The following is a 24,330-nucleotide window of genomic DNA, read 5'->3' on the forward strand; positions in this document are numbered from 1 at the left end:
ACCCAATCTGTGAGTCAGGTTTAGTCCTTTGGCTAACACAATGTCTCTACTGGTACATTGGAACTAAGAGGTGGGCTCTGGTTATCCAGTGATGAGCAAAACTGTCATAGTCTCTGACCTCATGGGGGTTATCGCTTAGTGGGAGTGGCAGACATTAAATAAAAATGAAAAATTTTAAAAAAACATATATTGTACTAAGTGCCAGTAGGATCTGTGGGAAAAAAATAAAACTACTATAATATTGATAACTCTGTTAGTTAGCATATATGTAAAGTACTGCGTTTTTGTGTTAAAATTAGACAATATGGGCACTTCTCAGAATTCACTATCTACACAATATAACAAAATTGCTGGTACAACAAAATCTCATTGACCTTATTTATTTAATCTTTTAAATTTCAATTAGCAATCTAAGACAACCATTCAGTTACCTATTAATGCGCTTACCAAATGAGCTTACTGGTAAAATGAAGGACTGCATGGAGACTTTGGGTATGAAGAAGGTAAATGCAGACTCGAGTAGGGATCTACTGTTTTTACCCGTTCAGCATCCAACATTCCCATAGCAGTAGCTCAGTTTCCTGTGGTGAATGGCCTTCTCTCCTCCCTGAGGTTCATGTGGTATACATAAGGGAGTCACCCACATTTAGGCAACTGGAAGCAGTATTTTTCCATGCTGGTTCAGGAATGTTCACATAATCCCAGGCAGACCAATGACAGCCAGCTCCTGGACTTTGCTGCAAAAATCAGGCAAGAAGCTCTCATTCTAGTGAGATCAGAAAGCTGGTAGAACATGTCTTGAGCTTCGGGAGGCCATCATTTTGCCTGAGAATGAGGCTGACCGAACCCCTTAAAAATTGGCTTCAGAGAAAAGCCACAACTGGGCCAGCAAATCTTAATGCTGTTATCTGATGTTACCTGCCTATAAAGTTAGAATGCCTTCTCTGAAAATAAATGCACACTCTCCCTAGAGTCTCCAAATTCTTTTATTTTTAGAGTCCAACCTCTTTCCAGGAAGTAGCAAAATGAAGGAGCACTCATGGTAGCCATCTGACAAGAACTGTCCATTATTCTTGACAATCCAAAGTGAAGGCAATGATATTTTAAAAAAATAAAACATTATTGTTTACATAATATTTTTAGAAGCATGTGGTTTCCAGTGATTAGAATTTAGTCATGCCTGGAAAGGAACAGAAGCCCGTGGCTGAGAAGCACACGCCCTCCTGAGAGACACTTAAACGGCATACTTGGGATGACTAATAAACATAATACAGTTTTCCTCAGAGGAAACAAGTTTAGTTTCTAAAGAGCATTCACTTCTGACATCTCGATTCCTGACTTCAGTGGCTGTAGACTGTGTACCTCTGTGCCACACTTAGGACACGTGAAGTACATGTCATATAAGAAACTACTCTTCACGCAGTAGTAACAGAAGATGTGCTCACACCCTATGGTGTGAGGCATGGTGGGCCACTCTCCACACAGAGAACACTGTCTGCCGCTGGTGGCTAACGTACTGTCACCATTAGGAGCACCAGTGAGAGGGATACACCACGAAGATAACTTGGCCTTCAACTTTTGGATATTGATGAGCGGTAAGAGAAAAATCAGGAACTCAGCAAAACCATGCCACAGAAGTTCCCTATTCATATACTCAAAGCCGACTTCACGTATGTTTTGGGGCTTGCAAAATACAGAACGAATGCCTAGCAGACGTTCCGTCAAAGTTGCAAACTTGCCCCTCTGAAGGAAAATCAAGAAATTCATCAGCCCACCTAATTTCAAAAGTCCAACCATAAAATTCACACACTGCTTGGCTTTCCTGAATGAGGCTAAATGAGGGTTTCGAAACAAGTCATAGCATCGTTCTTCCAGCCACTTCCCACCAATCGTACAGACAGCATACCAGAGCTTTTGATTCCGACTAGGTGGCTGATATCTCGGGTTCGGGGAAAAATCGTTTTTGTACTGAATATTCAAAACCGACTGTCCCACAGTGGCATTTTTGGAGTAGATGGTGAATCTCCACAAGAAAAGCCACAGGAATGCTTTCACCTCCGGTTCGAAGCGGGCTAACAGGCCGGGCTTGAATCCGTGAAAGCACTGAGTGAACTGGGACCACACGAGCTGCTCCAGGGCCTTGTTGAGTTCAAGCGCATCCAACTGACTGATTCTTAGCACCCTGCTGGTCCTCTTCGTCCCCTCCTCTCTGGAAGCCATGCCTTCCCGGAAGGTCTCTAGGAAAAAGTAGAATTAAGAGGCATCATCTAACAGTTGTACTGTCTGCTCGGTTTACACTTGGAAAACTCTGATACACAAATGACACAGGACACAGAGAAGATGGCCTTTCAGCAGTGTCAAATGGCACAGTGAATAGTCACTTGTTACTTGAAATTCTTTCTCTATCTTCTCTCTCTCTCCTCCCTTACATCTTTCTTTTCTTTCCTATCCTTTGTTGGCCCTCCTCAACAAAAGAAGAACAGGTTTTAGTAAGTTGCACCCTATTTTCACAAATGTACCTCTAAGTAATCCTTCCTGGTGAGATATTTTAGCGGGAGATGTAAAATCTTGAAGCTAAGAGTGATAAGGCTGAATAATCACATGACTAATGGAGAAATATTCGAACTTAATAAATATGATGAACCATGTGGAACATCGCAATGGATGGTAAGTCAGGACCTCAGTTTAATTTCCAGCACTTCTACTGACTGCAAAGGTATATTTTCAACAAGTCATTTAATCTTTCTCAAATACGTTTTATATCTGGAAATGAAGTTAGGAGAACAAAATACTAGCACAAAGCAACATGAATGCAGAAATGTCATTATTAAGGTACTAGAAACGTACACATCATAGTTTTCTAAGACAAGAAAACTCGGATGTAAAAATATATAATTAGATAATTTCATAAATGCACTAAGGAAACAAATAGGTGCTAAAGGGACAAAAACCTTTTAAAATGAAATAGAAAAAGCTGATTAATGGTTAGCTAGGTATGACTGACTCGTGCAAAATGCATTTATTAAATACCTATTATATGCAGGCCAATGTGATGAAAACACCCAGTGGCTGCTGTTGTCGGGTATATAGACCAGCTTAGATGGTTTACATCTTATTAATGGACTGGCAAATCCAGGATGCAGGAACAGAAAGGACACGGAGTGACAGAGGGAGGGGGAGGGACCTGCTGAAGCTCAGTGCCACCTCAGTGTGGCAGCTGTGATCCCAACAAGTCATTTCACCTAATCTTGGCCTTGGTTTCTTCACTCACAAAACTAAGGGCTGGAGACAAAATGGACTCTAAAGTCTTTTCAAATTCTGCTGTTTTATGATTTTTACTAAGAAGATGTTAAATGTAATTTGTTAGAAGTTAAAAGGACTGAAAAATGCATTCTAAAATAAAATTGTACTTGAAATTGGGATGACCTAGATAACGTGGCAGAAGACGACACGCTCAACAAGCTCAAGTGGAAGAAATAAAAACGACTATTAAATAACAGGTTGTTTAGTGTTCTTTTCCTCTCACAGCAGACACATGACAGAAATGCTTCTCACCCACACACGCCCACCGCCTTCTGGGGGATGTCACCTTTTCCCCTTTCCCGTGGCTCCCTCAAGCGTTGCCAGCCTTTAGCGATGGCAGTGGGGATTTCTGCTGCAAGTTCTTCTGTGAAATCCTTGCCTCAGACCAGCCAGGAGCTACAGGAAAGAAAGGAGGGGGTGAGGACAGAGTTCCCTTTTCCCTCTCTCCAAATCTAATCAGTCCCCAAGGTCTGTTCTTTGTCCAAAATATTTTTCTAACCCATTCATTACTCTATCATCCCCCTTTCAAGCCTTTTCCTCACTTCAGGCTGCTCTCATCTCTCCCCTGGATTACATCTAACTGGTCTATCTTACCTCTTGCCTCCTTCAGTGCATTTCCCACACTGCAATCCTTTTAAAACACAAGCTTCTTCACACCTACCCACAGCTTGCTTTTATTCCTAATGCTTTGGCCTCTAGTCATAAAGCGCCCCCTTCTCTAGTTCACTGGTGGACATCTGCTGTGTGTTCTCTCCACCTGGAACAGTCTGCTCTCATTCTTTAACTGAAAAACCTCATACTAAATTTTTTTTTTTTTTAAAGATTGGCACCTGAGCTAACAACTGTTGCCAATCTTTTTTTTTTTTTTTTTGGCTTTTTCTCCCCAAATCCCCCCAGTACACAGTTGTATATTTTAGTTGTGGGCCCTTCTAGTTGTGGCATGTGGGACACCGCCTGAGCATGGCCTGATGAGTGATGCCATATCCATGCCCAGGATCTGAACCTGCAAAACCCTGAGCTGCCAAAGCAGAGCGTGTGAACTTATCCACTCAGCCCCGGGGCGGCCCTCATACTAAATCTTTAAGTACTGGCTTAGGCATCGCTTCCTCCTGACTCTCCACAATTGAGTTAGCTGCCTCTTCCAGCTAGTCCCTTAGCACTCTGTTCTTCCCCTTTCCTGGCCTCTATGTACTTGGTCTACTTAAACGCTAAGATCAGGAAGGCAGTGATCGAAACAAGACAGGTAGCTCTTGTCCAAAACTTTCAACCTTCTTTGTAACAAAATAATCTTATTCTTACAGTTTTCCTACTCCAGCTACGATGGCATTTCATTGGTTATGTTCACTGATATCACATAAACCTTTGGGCTTTTGATATTTCCACGCTGTGCTCTTCAACACCACAGTCCTGCAGGCTCACTGCTCTAGTCCAGTGGTTTTCAAACTTGAGTGTCCTCCACCATCTCCTGGAGGACCTGTTAGACTGCAGTGTCTCAGTTCTAGAGATTCTGATTCAATAGGCTTGGAATGGGAGCCGAGAATCTGCATTCGTAACAAGTTCCCTGGTAATGTTGAGAACTACTGGGCTAGAACATTTCAAAGCAAAACTCATGGTCTTTTTGGTGTATCTATTACCCAAACAGCTCAACACTGCGTGCCAGCCCTCCCACTCATTTCTGGTTAGTTTTCATCCCTGTATCTAGAGGCTGTTACAAATCTTGCGCTGACTCAGGCTTTCCCTCTTCCATTAAGGAGTCCTTGTGAGTTTAGAGACTGTTCATGGAGTCCACAAACTTTATGAGCATCCGTACATCCCAGCCCTGCTAGGTGCGTGGGATGCAGAGACAAAGACTAGTCCTGACTCTCACTTAAGGATACCAACCAAGGTCTGCAAGGAGGTAGGCAACTAGGGAAATAAGAGGCAGATGGTATCGCAGGATCTCGAAGACATATAAAATTTCCAAACTATTACAATAGGAAAAGAATTCCAAAATTCACACAAAAAAATCATCAATGAATAAGATTATTTTTCTCATTTTTTCTGCAGTTTACAAATTTTCTCTAATTAACAAAACCTCCCCCAAAACATTATTTTTAAAACCTCATAAACAAGCCAAAATCTACAAAATTATTTGCCCACACTCACCAAATCACCTTTTTTTTACCTCACTGTTATCCCTGGGGTAAAGTACAAACTTCTCAGACCTAACCTAGCCTGACTCTGTCTCCCTCTCTGTAACTGGATAACCCATTATTCGCCAGTGGGCCTCTAATCCCAGACAATCCTTCACTTCTGCCTCTATGCCTTTTCTCAGGTACCTAACACACTTACTTTCCCTACCAACTAGGCCCACTGCCCTCAACTATCTGCCCTTCATATTCCACTTTATTTCAACATTCTCCATGAAATCTTCATAACTATCCCCAACTGCCATTACAAGCATCTTTAACTCTGACAGCAACTGTCTGTGCCACCCACTTGCGCCCTCCAACATTTGTACTGTGATTTCAGTCATGTGAATACATCTCTTTCCCTAACTTTTCTGTAAACTAGTTACAGAAAAGTGCCTTATACTTATTTCTCAAAGCACCTGCCACCTACAAAGTGACCTGCCTCAGTTTCCCTCATACAAAATTCTACAATCATTCATAAGAATATGGTATATGGAACACTTCTACTGTAACAGTGTCTACAACTCTGCATCTTCCCCAGATTTCATATTCTGTGGCCGGCAAGATAAAGGAAGCTCTCTTACTGCCAAAGTACTGTCGCAAAGCTCTGACTGTACGCGACATCAATATTAAGTCCAACACTACGAGTCTCTTCTCTTGGCCCCTCCCCACTCCCAATATTGGACTGGATGGATGTTTCTTTTATTCAGTTATGATGAAATATATGGCTTGTGTTGGAGGGCCAGTTGTGCCAATTTATGTATCTTTAAATACTCGGGTCACACTCAGCTCCAGATTGTGGCTGATGAATATCTTATTACTCTTACAGAATCTACCACAAAGATGCGTTTGTAGAAGCTGCCCAATGAAACGTTTGTTGACTCTATAAGCAATGGAATGAGTAGTTTGGCGGCTAATCAATGTACTGACTGAATATTTTGAGAGCATCTACATGAACGGGATGGTGAGGGAAGCTCTCTCTTCCTCAGGTTCCTTACTTACATTGAGTGAGAAACCGGTCAGAGGGAGTGATTTTCCAGAGGAATCATCTATTTCAAACGCCTCGTTTCTGGAGGAATCATACTTAAGAACATTCAGTCAAGACAGGAATTTTTAATAGCTGCCAGAAAAGGAGACTTAGCACGTTCTCTAACCAATCCAGTATTTAACAATCCTTATTATCAAAAAATTCTTTCTTATCCCTTCTGTTATAGTTTAACATTTTTGTCTTTCCTCTTGTTCTCCCCAGGCCTGGCCTCAGTGTAGATTAGGAACAGCTGGGCCCGATTGCCTCCCTATGTAACACTCTTTACTACACTAAAAGACTGTTATTAAACTCTTCAGCCTTTACTCTTCCAGATGAATAATTTGTCCCTCTATTTTTTGTTTTAGGTTTTATTTTCCAACATTTTACTAATTTTGTGACTTCTTTTAGTCGTAAGCAGAGCAGACACCGTCCATTACACACCCTAGTTCGTTAAAGTGGAATACCCCTCCTATGCTCTACATTCCTACTTAGGCACTGCCATTGAGTGGAAAAAGCAGATTTAAAATCAATCAGCCCTGGGCTCAAGTTCCAGCTTTGTCACTTACTTGCTATGTGATCTTAAAAATGTCATTAGCCTCAGATTCTACAAAAAGTTGAAAATAACAGCCACTTTACAAAGTTGTTGAGATTAAACCAGATTATGTTATGAAAGTGGTTTGGAAACTGGAAAGCAGTATTATTATTATATTGTTGCTGCTTTGGCTAGGGATGGGCACGAGAAGAAAAAGACTGCTGGCTGATTTTGGCAAATCTCATTTCAAAAGACTGAAATCTCCATTATTACTTATACTAATGCCTCAATGAACCTGTGGCAAAAGAATTTTTTTCCAGGAAATATTGACTACACCATTAAAATATAATTGTGGCAGTTAAACAGTAAACATGATATCACCATTATGTGTGCATGCATGGGGGCCAGGCGGGAAGGGCAGAGACATGGTTCAGTGGAAGTCATCATACTCTTAACCTGCATCTCATCTGAAAGGAGACGATGGAGTGGGGATGGGTCGAGCATGACCTGCTCCCTTGGTTACTTAACCCCCATCGACATGGTTGGGCCTTTTATCTGGAAGCAAAGAAACCTCAGGAACGCACAGTGATAATATCTGACTCTAGGCTGCTTCACTGAACAGGGCACGGTACAGGCAGGCCAAGACGAGCATCTCACCTTGGTTCTTTACCAACACACTACATTCAGTTCCTTCTCCTTTCCCCTTCTCCCATTCTGGCAGGTAGTTATTCTAGAATGCTGGCTTTAGAGAAGGGCAGTGCCCACGAGTGGAAGAAACTGATGAAATTGAAATAACCTGAATTTCAATTAATCGGATAATGGAACTTCTTCCCCTCCACTGCTGTACAATAACATCTGCCCCAAATAAGCAGAGTATAGAGAAAACACCATAAATGCCTTTAAAGGACATATTCTCTAATATAACATAAGAAGTTTGTGTTTTAATGAATTCTAATTCTCTGACAAATGGCAACTCAATTTAACTAATATTTATTGAGTGCCTACCAAATGCCAGGCATTCTCTGGGTACCAGGGATTCAATCCAAATACTTAACCCTCAGTTAACTTTCTTTTATTCAAGCATTTTTAAAGAAAAAGGATGCTACTATAATCAGGACCAGTCATTGATCTCTGAAGCAAAGAATGGATCTCAAAATGTGAAAAGACTATAAAGGATCACAAAAGTCCTCAGGGAGAAAAAGAGAAAAATGGCATTGAAGGCAAAGGAACAGACTGTGCGAATCCCAGAAATGCGCAAGCCATAGTCTTTCCGGGAGATATGGGGACGGGTGCCAACGCGAGCTGCGTCCTTGGTTATCTAATTCCCATCAAAGTGGTTGTGCTTTTTATCTGGAGCAAAGAAACAAGTCATCTGCTAGACTAGAGTAGAACGTGTTGGCAGGAGAGACTGGTTGAAGAGTCAACCTACTGTAAAAAGACCCGGTTTTAAGGAAACTGCACTGATTTTTTAGGAATGAATAATCACTAAATAGAAAAGACATAAAAGGACATACATTTTAAAAGATTAATCTGATGGCAGAGTTCAATAAGACTGAAGAAAAGAAAAACTCCAGTTCAAGGAGACCCAGTTACAGGACTCCTGAGACAATTTAAGGGCCTTAACTAAGGTGCTAATAACTTCCTGAAAAAGTCAAAGTAATTTAACTTGCTTCATTGAGAACTATGAAAATTAAAAAGAAGATTATGGTGTCCTCACATTTTCAAATCAAAAATCCCCAACTCTTTTGGTAAACCAGTACTTTCCCGACTCTTACATTGATTGCCATCCACGCTCAACTATTGGCCACTCTATTTCTACTTTACTTTCAAGAATTTAAGTAAGTTTTAACAATCCTCATATCATTGCTTCTTGTAGGTTAGTATCCAGTTTCACAAAAGTAGGCTCAAACTTGAATAGTTAAAAGAAAATACAAGCTAATGTTTTTTTAAAAGTTGGGATTGTTTTGAATTGAAACAAACACCATCAGATTCAATTCAAATTGATTTTTCTAGAATGCCAAAAATAGGCAACCCTTTTTTCTATTCTGCCATGAAATCTCATTCTTTTAATACACAATCCTATTACCCTCTTCCTCTCCACTCCCCAAACTATAGAGTACTACTTTAAGATTCTAAAAGACTGAGCCAGGAGGAAACCATTTATGGCCATGCAAAGAGACTTATAAAAATAATTAAGTAGAAGTACAATTGGCAGTAAATAATATTAGCGTTTACTAAAAGATACTACTAAGTTAAGACTATAAGAAGAAGATATTTAAGGCAAAATCAAGACCGGATAAAAAGTAGAGCATCTACTAGGGTTAGTGTGATTAACTTGTCACATAAATATGTTTAAGACAAAATGATCTAGCACTAAAAACAACTAAAAAGGTCTCCTGCTGACATTTTATCACTAGACATGTCACACTGCTTTTCTTTCACAGAAAAAAAAAAACCCTGAAAATTCGTTGAGTAAGAGCAGCCATACATAACCTTATCCCTTAAATAACTCACGGCTTTCCTTTTATGCTTTTCATCCTCCCAAATAAAACTTTGTCATCTATATCACATTCCAAAACTAAAACAAATGACTGGATCTCACTAAAGAGGGAAGGATCTTTCAGGACGTACTCAGAGCTTTTATTGAGTATAGTACAAATTATGAATGAATATATTTTATTTAAAAACATGTTATTGACAGAAATCTATCAATAATAATGTGGGTATTGTCAAGGGCCTGTCAATATTAATGTAATTATGATTAAAGGAATAACATGGATTTTTAGCTATAATACCAAGTAACATCTCCTACATTGCTGCTATCAATATACACATTATTATTGACCTGCTCCGAGACTCTCCATACGAGATGTATTACCATTAGGCATATTTGTCAATGCATGCTGCCCACAAAATTTTTACATTTAAATTTACAGTCCTGTAAACTTTGTCAGCAGAAACATGTGATTCCCCAGTAATCTCTAAGGTAACAAACCCCTCCATGCAGCCCCTGCCAGGCTGTCCTTTTCTAGATCCATAATAATCAACCAATTTTTAGTACGACCATGCTGCTGCCACACTATCCTAAAGCTTCTAGCAATCAAAATGGATGAGCCCATATATTCATTTTTTTCCTTTTAGGTTTTTAAAAAATTTAAACCAACATTTCATATCATGAGGTGATGTGGATAAAGTTCTATAACTGGAGATCTTAAGCTTTGAACCTACACCCTACTATTTTATTTCCTTTGTGTAGTCAGATAGATTTACTGTCCATTGTATTGAAATCAATACTAATAAATGGGACATGCATCAGAGAGGGATTTAACAGGACACTGATTCCCAGAACACATTTCTAACACGAGCAAAAGTGAAAAAGCTATGGCTGAGACCCATTAGAACACTGTGACCTCTGGCACTGTGAACAGACCTAGAAATCAGACTGTAAGTTCAAATCCCACTTCTGCCACAGACTTGTTAAGTGATTTGTCATTAGTCTATTGTTCCTCTGTTTCATCAAATATAAACTAAGTTTCAATAGCTTATAGATGTCTGATGTTATAACTCCCAATAGTGCTCATTTGAATATAGACAAAACATACGGAATTTTAAAATTCTGTTCTGGACACTAGACCTGTAAATTACTCTTTTTTAAAAAAAAATTACTCTTAATTTAAATGCCATCCTCATCAAATCCAAACAGAATTTTTCTTTCTGGGGGTGGTAGTGGGTACACAAAAATGTTTCCAAAGTATATCCTAAGGATAAACTTCAAAATAGCATAAATTTCTCAAAAAGATGAACAATGGTAAGTAACTTGCCTTAGCAGAGGGGAAATACTTTTACTTTGGAGAGAAGAGGGAACTCAACTCAAATACTACAATCTTTAAGACTATATCTAGTGTTACACAGTTGAGCACTTCACCCATTGCTTTTACAGAATATTTATTCAAGCATCTAAAACTAATGTAAAAATACCTTTTTTTAAACCTTAAAACAGAATTTCCAATACCTTGGCCTAGCTTCACAAATACATTTTTAAGAGAACAGCATGGCACTCATAATCTTCTCTTTCAGAAAGCTGATACTTCTGAGTCTTTAAGAAGGAAAGCACATTGTGAAAATAAGGAGCAGATGTTTGAGCAAATATAGAGGGAAGGAGAGTTAAACTGGTTCTGATTACTTCTGTATTCTAGACAAGACTGTGTGACTCTGGACAAGTCATTCTGCCACACTATATTCTTCAGTAGTTAAAAAATTAAAGGAAAAAAAGAGCAACTGTAAAAAGTCTAGAATCCTTACAGGAACTGTTTTAGGAAACCTTGGAAGAGGAAGAAAAAAATAAAAGAACAGCCATTTCCAACTGCAGAAATGGTAATGTTCAACATGAGTTTGGAAAAGGCTAAAGAAAGTGGAAATATCAGAACAGAAAACGTGAGACAGACAAGCAATACTCGTGGAAAAACGCAGAAAAGCATTCCAGTAGACAATCTCAACCAACTTGTGAGTTACATCTGTAGTAAACTCATACCATTTACCGGCTACTGAGTGCTAACAAGCAACTACCATAGTTAAGTGCCCTCTGCAAAATTAAATATTCAATCATTTAATCTTTACAATATTAAGAAAGAGGTTCTTTTATTATTTCTGTTTTACAACAAGGAAACCGAGGCACAGAGAGATTAGCTGCCTTGTGCAAACTCGCACAGCCAGAAGTGGCAGAGCCATGCTCTGAACCAGTGTCCTATAGTGACAGGGTGGGGACAGGCCTAAAAGATGGACATAAACTTCAGGATGGCACAACAGGACATGCAGATGGGGCTATTCTAAGGGGCTGAGTATAAGAGATTAAGAGCACAGCTATGAACCACAGCAAAAACTTCATCCCAATGATGAACCGAAAAAAGAGCCACATGAAACATACGAAGCAACTAGGTCTTTAAGTACTCTATAAATTTAGAAAATGGCTTTAGGATTTAATTGCCTAAGAAGAGAATTCTAAGGACTTGAAAATGACTGGAACACACTTTTAATTGCACATTTTATGGCACTCGAGAGAATATGGAAATATCCACAGAGGAACAGAGGTATTAGTGTGGAAAAGCAGCCAGTACGACGTGAGACATATTCTCCGTGAGGCACTATATGTTTTCTTTACATTCTTCATCTCAGTTAACCTTCATAACACAGTAAATATGATCAAGTCCATTTTAAGAAGACAAAAATTAAGGCTTGCGATTAACAACCTGTTTAAGGTCAAGCTGGCAAAGAGTGGATTTCTGGTAAACACTAGAGAAATTGTGGAACATCAAAAGGAAGTTAGTAGTATGGTTATTTGGTAAGCTTGGATCAAATTCAATCCTGCAGAGCTCAAAGTAAATTTTTTTCCCTCAAGATCATTCATACGACCAGACTGGCAGTCAAGCTCTCAGGACTGTGGATGGGGAAAGAAGTTAAAGGAACGTGGTCAAGTTTCCACGTTGCCTGGGATGCATCTCATCCACATTCTGTACATGTGGGCAGAGAACCATTCAAATAGATAGAATGTCAAATCTGAACAAAGGGAAGAAGTGGGTGAAAAAGTGAGGTGTGAACTTAACTATTAGGAAAACACACTAGTATATGCAAAGTAGAGCAAGGCCAACTCATCTGACACCAGAAGGGAACGGTTATGCATAATCAAAACAGAATTACTCTAGAGAGCTTGGGTTTTGTGTTTTAATAGTAGGAAGAAAGAAAAGGCAACTTGGATAAAATTTTATCTCACTGTATGACATGCAGGTAAGGGACAGCTCTGATAAAAAGAAAACATATTAAATAGAATAAAAAGCAATACAGAAAAGGGCATTTTGATTGCATAGATGGGAAAAGGCTGGGAACAAGCTGACCAACAGCCCACAATGGCAAGGACAGAAGGTTCGAGACATCCTCTTCCCCGCCTCCACTTGCACATACAGAAATCACAGCGATGGCATCGGCAGTGCCAGAATCACAGACACGGGGCCAATGGAGCAGTTCCGGCTTTTTCTCTTGAGATTTCTTCCACATTCCAAAGGAACTGAAGAGGAACATGGAATGTTTAGAAACTGCTGTCATTTCACAGTAAAGAGATAAAGGGAACATTCAATTTGCTCCTAGGTTGTCCAACCTAGATAATCAAGGGAGAAAAAAAAGGAATGAGTGATTCCAAGCAGAACTTTTGTGTGGAAATAAAGATTGTGCATGTGGCCTATGTATTCCTTGTGCTATAAGAATCTGAGCACAGTGGAGTGCAAGAGGAAAGAAAATCTTAAAATTCTGTCACACTGTCAGTAAAACATGGGGCTAGGACTCAGAACTTTACTAGAAATTTGATGTTGGGCAAGACTGCTGACATCTTTAAGGTTCAGCTACCAAATAAGTAAAATGGAAAATACTTGCCCTCCCTATTGCAAAGATTATTACGAACTTCAAATATAAGCAAAAATTCTACGGCTAAAAGGGTAGGGAGAAGAGAGAATACGAAGAATTATGATTCTGATCATAAAGAAGTAAACTTGAAATTTGTATTTATTAAACAAATGAGATTGAAGATAGACATGTTTGTGGCTTTTAGTAATGAATTTGCTGTGAACATATACCGTTTATTTTTTTAAAAAATAAATGCATGTTGAATACAAATGAATAATTATCCTAAGAAACAGAACTTTAATGCTATAATGAAACAGATCATCTAGTCTAAGTTACGGATTTAATTTTAACAAGAACCCTGTTTTTCAAGCAGAACACACAAAATAGCTGCTCTTGTGAAATACTACTCCGGGTCTGTGTGCTTCGTCTCTCCCCTGCGTGGCTCCAGGAAATTTCTACATGAGCTCTTCTGTGGAACAGTTTTAAAACCCTAATTTCTAAAAATGAAGAAAATAAGGCCGAGAGGTAGAAGTGGTCAGAGGAAAACCCGTCAGGACTAGAACTCAATTCTCTTGACTTAGTCTAGCATTCTCTTTTACTATGTCCTGTTGCTTCTATGTCCTTTCCTTTTTTTTTTAAGAAAAAAAAAAATGAAGGGCTCTCTTTTTGACTTTGTCAATAATTCCACACTCTCTCACTCCTTTCAAGTCTCTTCTGGCTCAAGATCATTCAACTCTAATCTTTTTGGACACAAGTAACTGATAATATGGGCAAGATCAGAGAGAAGATAAGTGGGAAAGAAACACAAAAAGTCAGCCGTCCCAAGATTATTCTGTTCAAATTTAACTAAAGGTAACACATTAGGGAAAGGTGTTTCGACTACAAATTGGGATGCGATGGAGCCCCACTCTCCCTGTAATTGTTTGAAATTGTCAAGGGAAGAAATTTTCAAGGGGCATCCCAGAATCCCACAACTTGACAGGCATGAAGGTTTAACAACTTCCGTCTCATTTTGTGAAAACCTCTTTTACTAAATGTTGTATTTCTGGAAAACAGAATCCAAAGAAATAAGTAAACAACGACTTTTAATTTAAGGCCCCAGAATAAAAATGCTAATGGTTCTCACATCCTCATGCTCCTTATCAGAAATCAGTGTCAAATATAACAAACTCATCGCAAGGAATTTTATAAGAAAATTCTCAACAGCTCTTGCTCCCCAAGAAAATTAAAACTGCTTTTTAAGTTCACAGGCTTTCAAAAATGTTGGAAACTTAAGCACACGCAGTTTTTCTGGTGCCAAATATAACACAACACGAACGCTCAGATAGCAAGTAAGGTCTGGATCCTGCAGAATTCTGAAGCCGTTCGCAAGAGGTAAATCTCACCGGCGCCCAGTTCGAGGAGGAGATTTCGGAGTTTGTGTCCAGAACGACACCTCGTGAAATGCAAAGGAGCTCGAGCCTAGCTCGTGTTTCTTTTTCTCTTTCTAACGGTGCGATCCTAAGACTACTTTTAGGAGTTTCGCTTGGCTTCATCGCCTTTCCCCAAATCAGACTTGCACTTGCCTCCTGCAGGAAGACAGAAGCCAATAAACAGGGAAACTCAAGCAAAGGGCGACGATTACAAGGTCGTGAAACTGCACGCGCGCCCAGGGGTACCCGGGGCCTCCGCTCTACGCTCGGCTCTCGGCCGACACTGACCTTCGGAGTCTGCGGAACGCCCCCGCTCCACGCAACTTTTTCTGAAACATTATCTGGGAAGCTCGGCTTTTCTTGGCCGAACCTGGACTCCCCAGACTTCCGGAACTCGCAGCTTCCGGAGCGACGCAGGACCCGGAAGTGTCAAAAGGAAGAGGAGGAATTAAACCCACGAGAACTACGCTTCAGCGCGCGGCGGAAGGCCCGGGCGGGCGCAGCCACCGCGAACGCCGACGAGCCGAAGGGCCGAAGGGCCGAGGAGCCGAGGAGCCGAGGAGCCGAAGAGCCGAAGAGCCGAGGAGCCGACGAGGACCCCGCACGCGGTGATTGGTCGGCTGGCCGTTGGGGGACAGCCGTATCTGATTGGCAGGAGAGTCGGGAACCCGTCCGCCGGGTCGCGCGCGGCGCGTGAAGAGGCCGTGGGGTCAGGAGCCGCGGGGAAGCCGGGCTCTTCTGGGGCAGGGCTTTCCCCGCCTTCGGGCGCCGCCCCGGGCCGCCGGACCAGCGCCGCCGGGTGGCGGCTGGGCGCCGCCGCGCCTCGGGCCTCCGCGCTGGCCCTGGGCGAGGGCCGGCTGCTGGACGGCCCGTGGAGCGGGGTGGGGAGCCCTGGGGTGGGCGGCCGCGGGCCCGGGGCCGTTGAGCTGGGGGCCGCGGGTGGGTGGCCGCGACCTCCTCAGGCTCTGGAGCGCCGGAAGCCCCGTCTAGTCGGCCGCCCGCCCTGCAGAGCGGCCCTGCCCGGCGAGCTGGATGCATTCGGCGCGCCGGGGCGGGCGGAGTCCCCGGAGCTCGTGGGCGCGCGGACTGCAGGCGCCCGCCCCGGGACGAGCCGGGCTTCCGAGGGCTGGGGCCCGCGGCGGGTCGTCGGGGGCGGCCCCCAGGGCGTTCTGTGGCAGCGGTGAGAACGGCCCACGCCTTCTCACTGTGCAGGATGGCCGGCCGCGTCTGCGGGCGGCGCGTTCCGAGGCTGCACCGCAGGCGGGGAGGGGAGCCGCCTGCACACAGTAGGTCCCTGCAGCGGCCCCTTTCTGGCCTCGCTCCCCCCTAGTGCGGGCAGGGAAGGGAGCTCCCTGCACACATTAGGTCCTAGGAGGGGCTCCTTTCTGGCCTTGTGCCCTCCTACTGCAGGCAGGAAGGGAGCTGCCTGCGCACAGTAGGTCCCGAGAGCATCTGAGTTCTGGCCTGCGCCCTCGTCCCGGGAGCATTGGGTCCTCGGCAGCTGTGCTGTCAGACCCACGGTCAAAGCGGAGCCTGGAGAAGCAGGGTTCCGGGAAAGCTTTGTTTTTTCCAATTGTCTTGGGGAACAGAGTTGTTACTCAGAATATGAAACATTACGGACAAGATAAAAGAACACTTATTCATGAACTCTAATACTGTTCAAATTCGTTTTTACATTAAAGGTGTACAAGTTGACATCACTTATACCTAGAATTTTGTTGTCTTGCGTGCATTAAAGAGATCTTGTCCTGAGGAAGAGGAGGAGGATGATTTCTCCAATTCGTGAAAGGAAAAAAACACCTTGCCACCACGGGAACCGACAGTACCAGTGAGAGAGGGTAGGAGCTCCAAGTTGACAGGAGATACAGCTCGCCCTGGTGCAGGGGGACAGGGTTTGCTAGAGCCACCAGTCGCCTGAGATGCGAGCAGACCGAATTGAAGTCTGCTCTACGTGTAAAATGTGCATTGGATTTCTAAGATATAGTATGAAAAGAACGGAATGTAAACTATTCCGTTTTATATTGATTACATGAGAATGAAATAATGTTTTGGAAAATTTAGAATTACGTATGTGGCTTATGTTATCATATTTATCTTGGATAGTGCTGTTCCAGAGGGTAAGAGAGTCTCTTTGAAGAAGACCCAGTCTTTCAATTGTGAAGGAAGGTGACCACGTTGCACGTCTCACCTGGGCCTACAGATTTACTGGGCTTCACTTAATTTTTATGAAAGGAGGAAAAAGAACCAAAAAAAACACAGAGGAGATTTTCAGAAAGCAAGTTCCAATTCATAGAGCGTTATGTCACATGAGCATCACTATAGCTGTTGATAATAAACATACCAGGCTATGCAGAAATTTGAATTATGTTTAATAAATCTGATAAAGAATGTGAGGAAGCATACAGAACTTTTAAGATTTCTGTTGAAAATACTTAAGTTCTGGCTTTTATCATTTACCCTCTGGATACAGTATATCTCTTCAGTTTTCCAGTGAGCTAGTAAGCTAGCTTTCAGGGAAGCTTCGTTTCCAGTTTTTTATACTTGCTTTAAAAATATATTTATTTTCGTTCATTTAACAAAAGCCTGCTGGGGGCCAGTATTGCTAGGCAGTGCTGATGTAAAAGTGAACAACCCAGACATGGCCCTTACTCTCTTTGAGCTAATGAGTATCAATTCAGACTCGGCGAAAAAGTAGATAATAACCAAGATAGAGTATATTTTGCCTTTGAGTAAGTGCTTTACCTCTGTAAATTTAACACGTTAATTGTTTTAAACCTAGAATTTATATATTCCTGCCGACATGTTAATGAAGAGTCTTATTAAGACTTGGCTGTGGGCTGAAAATATATTAGTAAAAAATCAAAGTGTACTTAATTGATCCATTAATCATGAGAACTTAAGAAAAAAATAAATTTGAGTATTTCTTTACCTTTAAATATGAAGAAAAGATGAAAAAAATTATAATAGCATCTTATTTATGATACCCTCTTTTAGCCTTTCAGCGACTTGTAGGTTCTAAGGAATTTAATAATAGAAATGTAAAGGAAACATTGATTTATGCCCCTAACATAGTTTAAAATTGCTGACTTTAAAAAGTTAAATTTATTTTAGCATATTACCTAGTTCTTAAATCAATATATTTGAGTCTTTTAGGAAAAAGTTAATCGTAGATCTTATGTTAGTTTACCATTGCTGCTGTAACAAATTACCACAAAGTGAGAGGCTCAAAGGGACACCAATGTATTATCTTAACAGTTCTGTAGTCAGAAGTCCAACTGGGATCTCACTGGGCTAAAATCCAGGTGTCCCCAGTCTGTGTTCCTTTCTAGAGGGCCTAGGGAAGAATCAGGCATTTTGCTCATTCAGGTTGTTGACCGAATTCAGTTCCTTGCTGTGATGGTATTGAGGTCCCTGGTTCCTTTCTGGCTATCAACTGAGGGATCTTTCCAGCTTCTAGAAGCCATCCACACTCCTTGGGTTGTGGGCCTTTTTCTCCATCTTCAAAGCCAGCAGTGGTGCGTTGAGACTCCCTCATCCTTCTGATTCCTCTTACCTTTTCCTCTCTTGTTTCATCTCCCTAATTGCAGTCTTTTAGGAATCTGATTAGGTTGGGCCTACCTAGATAATCCAGAATAATCTCTCCATCTCAAGGTCCAGAGCCTTAATCATATCTGCCAAATCTCTTTTGCCGTGGTGAAGTAACACATTCACAGGTCCCAGGGATTGGGGCGGGGACATTTTTAGGGGCCCTTATTCTGCCTACAGCGCATCTTAACTGGGGCCGTGCAGGATATCCAGCATTTCTTAGCAGGATAGAATAATAGGATAGAAGAATAATGTTGATAATAACAGGTAAATTTTGTTGGATGTGTAATATGTTCTGGACACTATTCTGAGTCCTTTTTCTGCATTTACTCATTTAGTCCTCAGCAATGCGCTAGGAGACAAGCACTGTTATTATCCCCACTTACAGACAGGGAGAGAGGTGCAGAATGGGGAAGTCACTTGCCTACCTTCTCACAGCTTTTAAGTGGTGGAATGAGGATTTGAACCTATGCAGTCAGGTTCCAGGGCCTCTGTGTGCTCTGAACCACAACACGGTAAAAATAATTTCTGAACGTTTGGATTTACTACACATGCTTTGGTGATATGGTGACCATGAGTCCTAAAAAGAAAAGGTTGCTTTAGATAAATTCTGTCTCTTTATGAAATAAAACCTGAAAATTAAAATTTTCCTTTTAATATACCACAGTGCCATCTCCTTTCTCAGCCTCTGCTTCCTCCCCACTCCAGTCCGGCTTCCATCTTTCTAGCAGTGTTACTTTCTAGTGTTATCTGATTGCACACTTTTTAGACACTTTGTTCAGACTCTCGTTGCCCCCGGTTAATGCCTGAGTTCCTTGGAAGAGCACCAGGGCGCAAACTTTGATTACTGCCCCCTGCCATTCCTCTGCCTAGTACTCACACAGCCATCATTTCTAACTCCTCGTTGGTCTCTTGCTATTATTCCTTGAGGGAGGCCCATGGCGTGTCCTGGCTCCCTGGCCACAAGGCCTTCCATTACCACTCCAAACCGTCGTCCCCCCTCCTTCTAATAATCTTTGCTGTCATTGCCTTAATTCAAACCCTTATCATCTCTGCATTTCGTCATCTCCTAACAAATTTGTGGCCTCCAGCCTTACCACTCTTCAGGCTTACTCTCTTCCCTCCTTTCCAGAGTAATCTTTCTAAAGGACAAAAGTCCACACGTCACTCATCCCTCGGTTACTCTCCTTCTTCATACTCTCCAGTGTCCCCCCACGCCCCCAACCCCAGTTTCTGCAAGTATTATTCCTTTTTCTAAGTATCTTACCACCAGTTAGGTGCCTGCACTGTAGCATTTGAGGTATCACAATTGTTTATGTAAGCACTTGTCTTTCCTTCGAAATCATGAACTCGTTGATAGGGAATAAGAGAGAGTTTTGCTTAAATGAATTTATTATATTATTTTGTCATCTGTTTACATGTCTGTCTCGTGTCACTAAACTGTAAACTCTTTAGGGGGCGGCTCATTGTTTTATTCATTTCTCTTTTCCTCCGTGCCCAAGACGTAGGAAGCTCTTGGCAATTAATTGTTGAATGAATGAATTGGGAAAAATAACCCAGATTACACACAATTAAAAAAATTCTGCTTGTGTCTGAAAAGGTATCTCAAGCAACTTATTGGGAATATATAAAGTTACGACTTTTGAAAAAGTGTAACTGGTGGTTAAAAGCATGGGCTCTGGAGCCGGGGTGCCTGGCTTTGAATTCTGGCTCTGCCACTTACTACCTCTGCACTCTTTAGGGGCAAGCTGGTGACCCCTGTGCCTGTTCTTTGTAAAACCGGGCTGATAGTAGTAACTATCTCTCAGGGTTAATGGATCCAAACGAGGTAATGTTTATAAAGTGTCAATAATAATATCTACCACATTGGAAATATTCTGTAAGTGTTTGTTAAGTATAAACACAATAGTTTATGTTTTCATTGCTTTTGATGATAGCTAATTTCCTTATAATACAGTGATTAAAAAATAGCCCAGTGTTTCATAATTGTGATATTTAACTAGAGATTTTTAAACTCCATGATTTTTACTGTCTTACATTATAGAATGACCATGTACATTCATTAAACTTTTAGAGAGTACTTGTGTATGATCCCTCTCATGAGTAACTCACAGTATTTTCTCTTTGTATTGTTTTCTATTAGCTGCTGTAATGTAACAAATTACCACCAACTTGTAACTTACAAAACAGCATATGTTTATTTTCTTATGGTTCTGCAGGTCAGCAGTCCAACACTGTTCTCACCAGGCTAAGAGCAAGTTGTCAGCGGAGCTGTCTTCCTTTCTGGAGACTGTTGGGTAGAATCCATTTTCTTGTCTTTTCCAGCTTCTAGGAGGTGTCCACAGTCCTTGGCTCGTGGCCCCCTCCCTCCATCTTTGAAGCCAGCAATGTTGTATCTCTAACCATCCTGCAGTCAGAGTGCTTCCTCTGACTACAGACAGGGAAGGTTCTCTGAGTTTAAAGATTAAATCCACCTGGATAATCTAGGTCAATCTCCCATCTCAAGGTCCTTAACTTAATTACATCTTCACAGTCCCTTTTGCTGCGTAATTTATTCACAGGTTGTTGGGGTTCGGGTAAGGGCATCTTTGGGGGGCCATTATTCTGCCTGCCGCACTCTGTACTGTCAGTGAATCACTGCTGAAAGGTACATAGGTTTTACTTTATGAAAATAGACAGTATTAGCCAAGTTGTGAACAATTGTGCCAGTATTGTTTATCATTTATTCCTCTGGTGGTTGGTGAGAGCCATATCTGCTTAGCAGAGTGCTAATGTACTGCAGGCCTCGCTGGTCAATGTCTTTGTTTTCAAGGACTATTATTCTAGTAAGGAGGAGAGAATAAACTCATATTAGTTGAATATCTGCAATGGGCTAAGCACTCTACAGTGAATTTTAGATGCGTTAGTCCCATTTAATTTCCACGCTAAGTCCATAAATTGTGGTACGAAGCCTACAGATGACCCTTAATGATCCCCACTTCATAGTATTCATGCCCTTGTGTAATCTTGTCTGTTTGAGTGTAGGCTGGACCTAGTGACTCTCTCACTGAATGGCGTGGGACAAAAGTGCTAGGGTATGCTTTCTGGGATTAGGTTGCAGAAGACTGTGACTTCCCTCTTGCTCCCTCTCTCTCTCTTTCCCTTTCACCAGCTTGTTTTGATGAAGCAAGCCACAACATGGAATGTTGCCCCATAGAGAGACCATATGTCAAGGAACTGGGGGCGGCCTCCAGCCAACAGCCGGAGGGAACCAAGACCCTCAGTGCAACAGCTTGCGAGGAACTGAATCCTACCAACAACCAGAGCATGAACTTAGAAGCGGACCCGTCTCTAGATGAGCCTTGAGATGACTGCAGCCCCAGTGAACACCTTGACGGCAGCCTTGTGAGAGGTCCTGAGCCAGAGAACACTGCTAAGCCGCACCAGATTCCTGACCCACAGACCTTACAAGATAGTATGTGTGTATATATATATATTTTTTTTATTGAGAAAGATTTGCCGCAAGCTAACATCCATGCCAGTCTTCCTCTATTTTTTAGTATGTGGACCGGCAGCACAGGATGGCCACTAACAGAGTGGGGTAGGTTCACACCCAGGAACCCAATCGTGGCCGCGGAAGCAGAGCACACTGAACTTAACCACTAGGCCACTGGGGCTGACCCAATAAATATTTTTTTTTTTTTTTTAAAGATTTTATTTTTTCCTTTTTCTCCCCAAAGCCTCCCGGTACATAGTTGTGCACTCTTCGTTGTGGGTTCTTCCAGTTGTGGCACGCGGGACGCTGCCCCAGCGTGGTCCGATGAGCAGTGCCATGTCCGCGCCCAGGACCCGAACCAACGAAACACTGGGCCGCCTGCAGCGGAGCGTGCAAACCCAACCACTCGGCCACGGGGCCAGCCCCCCAATAAATATTTTTTAAAGACAGTGTTTTGGGGTAATTTCTTATGCATTAATAGATAACTGATACTAAGATATTAGTAGTATTTTAGTGCAGATGAGGGAAAAAAAAACTTGGAATGATAAGGCAACTTTGTATATCTCCCAGTTACTAGTGAGAGCTCTTTCCACTGCAAATAATGATGATAATAATAAAATTAGAATGTTGATAGTGGCTTACATTTATTGAGCACTTACTAGGTGGTAGGCACCTTTCAAATCATTTTAAATGTGTCATCTTAGATTATAGTCATGCATTGCTTAACAGCAGGGATACATTCTGAGAAATTTGTCATTAGGTGATTTCGTCATTGTGCAAACATCATAGAATGTCCTGAAGGGAAACAAAATGTGTCACCCCAAAACGTGTCTTTTTAGCTGGAGGGCTATTTTAGACTTATTATTTTTAAGAAACAAAAGACTCAAAGTTTTTCTTGTTACCTTCCCCTTAACTGTCTAAAAGAGTTCATATTAAAAAACCTGTCTCAGGAAGCAAGATATCACCTTAGCATCACATGAACTGCATGGTAGACAGGGAGGAACCTAGAAAATAGTGTTTGTTGGGCTCCCCTCTGTTTCTGTGTGGCCAAAGAAACACTTATTTTCCAAATATTTGCTCCTTCTTATCTCCCTGTGAATTGCCTTCCTTCCCCTTGAAGTCCCTGACTCTCCCCACTCCCAGCATTTTCTTTTGTCTTTAGCTGAGGATGCTATTTAAGGTGAGAGCTTTGATCACTTTGGCGAGTTACTCAGTTTTCCTGGGTTTCTCCCATGTATACATGTTATTAAACTTTTGTTTTTCTCCTGTTAATCAGTCTCATGTCAATTTAATCCTTAGACCAGCCAGAAGAACCTAGAAGGGTAGAGAAAAATTTTTCTTCCTACAGTACTTACACAAAACTAGATGGTATAGCCTACTACACACCTAGGCTATATGGTACTAATCTTATGGGACCACCGTCATATATTAGGTGAGTTGTTGACTAAAACATTGTTATGTGGTGCATGGCTCTATTACAGGAACTCTATGAGATAGGTACTATAATGATCTCCTTTTTATAAATAATGAAATTGGAGGTAAGAGAGGTTAAAGGACATGCCCAAGATCCCCAGTTAGATAATGTATTGGCAAAATTTGAACCTAGATTGTACAACTTTACAGTTTTCACTCTTAATTGCTATAATAAGTTGTTCTGTAAAGATCCATGTTCTGAGACAAAAGGTGATGGATGCAGCAGGAAGAGAGGGAAGGGTTATAAGAGTCACAGGCAAATGAGATTCCTCCTGGTCAGGGGTACTAGGAAATGTTGGGGTGCTAGGAAGTCACTGGACCTGGCTCTCAAAGATTGGTAGGATTTAGATGTTTGGCTATTAGAGGAAGGAGTGTATCAGCTGAGCAAAAGAGGTGGAAAAGCATGAGGCACAGATGAGAAAACACCACCACACCGTGTCTAGAGCTGGGGCAGGGTGGGGAATAGGAGGAGATAAAAGTAGAAAGGTAGTTTGGAGCCTGATTATAGTTACATAAAAGATTGTGAATATTTTTTTCTTTTTTTTTTTTTTGAGGAAGATTAGCCCTGAGCTAACATCTGCTGCCGATCCTCCTCTTTTTTGCTGAGGAAATTGTCCCTGAGCTAACATCTGTGCCCATCTTCCTCTGCTTTATATGTAGGATGCCTGCCACAGCATGGCTTGAGAAGCAGTGCATAGGTCCATGCCCAGGATTCAAACCTGTGAACCCTGGGCCGCTGAGGATAAGCATGTGAACTTAACCGCTAGGCCATGGGGCCAGCCCCAGATTATGAATATTTCTTTATGTTTTTTTGAGGACAGTTAGCCCTAAGCTAACATCTGCTGCCAATCCTCCTCTTTTTGCTGAGGAAGACTGGCCCTGAGCTAACATCCGTGCCCATCTTCCTCTACTTTATATGTGGGACGCCTGCCACAGCATGGTTTGCTGAGCAGTGCTGTGTC

General features: G+C 41.8%; 1 protein-coding gene and 1 long non-coding RNA gene across 11 annotated transcripts in view; one reads left to right on the top strand and one right to left on the bottom strand.

The window, feature by feature from the left end:
- Positions 1–364: 364 nt before the first annotated feature.
- On the bottom strand, positions 365–15,873 carry PEX2 (peroxisomal biogenesis factor 2). 6 transcript variants are annotated; one of them, XM_046642207.1, is made up of 4 exons: positions 15,124–15,258; positions 14,809–14,991; positions 3,590–3,699; positions 365–2,237 (listed from the first exon to the last, which is right to left on the bottom strand). In XM_046642207.1, exon 4 carries the CDS (start codon positions 2,218–2,220, stop codon positions 1,303–1,305), a length of 918 nt encoding a protein of 305 aa, XP_046498163.1. In that variant the 5' UTR covers positions 2,221–2,237; positions 3,590–3,699; positions 14,809–14,991; positions 15,124–15,258; the 3' UTR covers positions 365–1,302. The 6 variants fall into 6 exon arrangements, with proteins under 6 accessions (XP_046498163.1, XP_046498161.1, XP_046498164.1 ...); XM_046642205.1 differs by having other exon boundaries at positions 3,556–3,699; XM_046642208.1 differs by lacking the exon at positions 14,809–14,991 and having other exon boundaries at positions 15,124–15,259.
- Positions 15,318–24,330, top strand: part of LOC124228002 (uncharacterized) — a 119,126-nt gene continuing 110,113 nt past the window's right edge. For 3 of the 5 annotated variants that reach the window (XR_006885602.1, XR_006885603.1, XR_006885600.1), the window contains exons 1-3: positions 15,760–16,673; positions 20,640–20,717; positions 21,572–21,874. This is a non-coding gene — a long non-coding RNA (uncharacterized LOC124228002). Of the gene's footprint in view, positions 15,444–15,472; positions 15,545–15,759; positions 16,674–20,639; positions 20,718–21,571; positions 21,875–24,330 lie in introns of those variants that run through there. The other 2 variants (XR_006885601.1, XR_006885604.1) reach the window with 2 other exon arrangements.

Source organism: Equus quagga, chromosome 16 (genome assembly GCF_021613505.1).
Source record: "Equus quagga isolate Etosha38 chromosome 16, UCLA_HA_Equagga_1.0, whole genome shotgun sequence".
Taxonomy (NCBI): domain Eukaryota; kingdom Metazoa; phylum Chordata; class Mammalia; order Perissodactyla; family Equidae; genus Equus; species Equus quagga.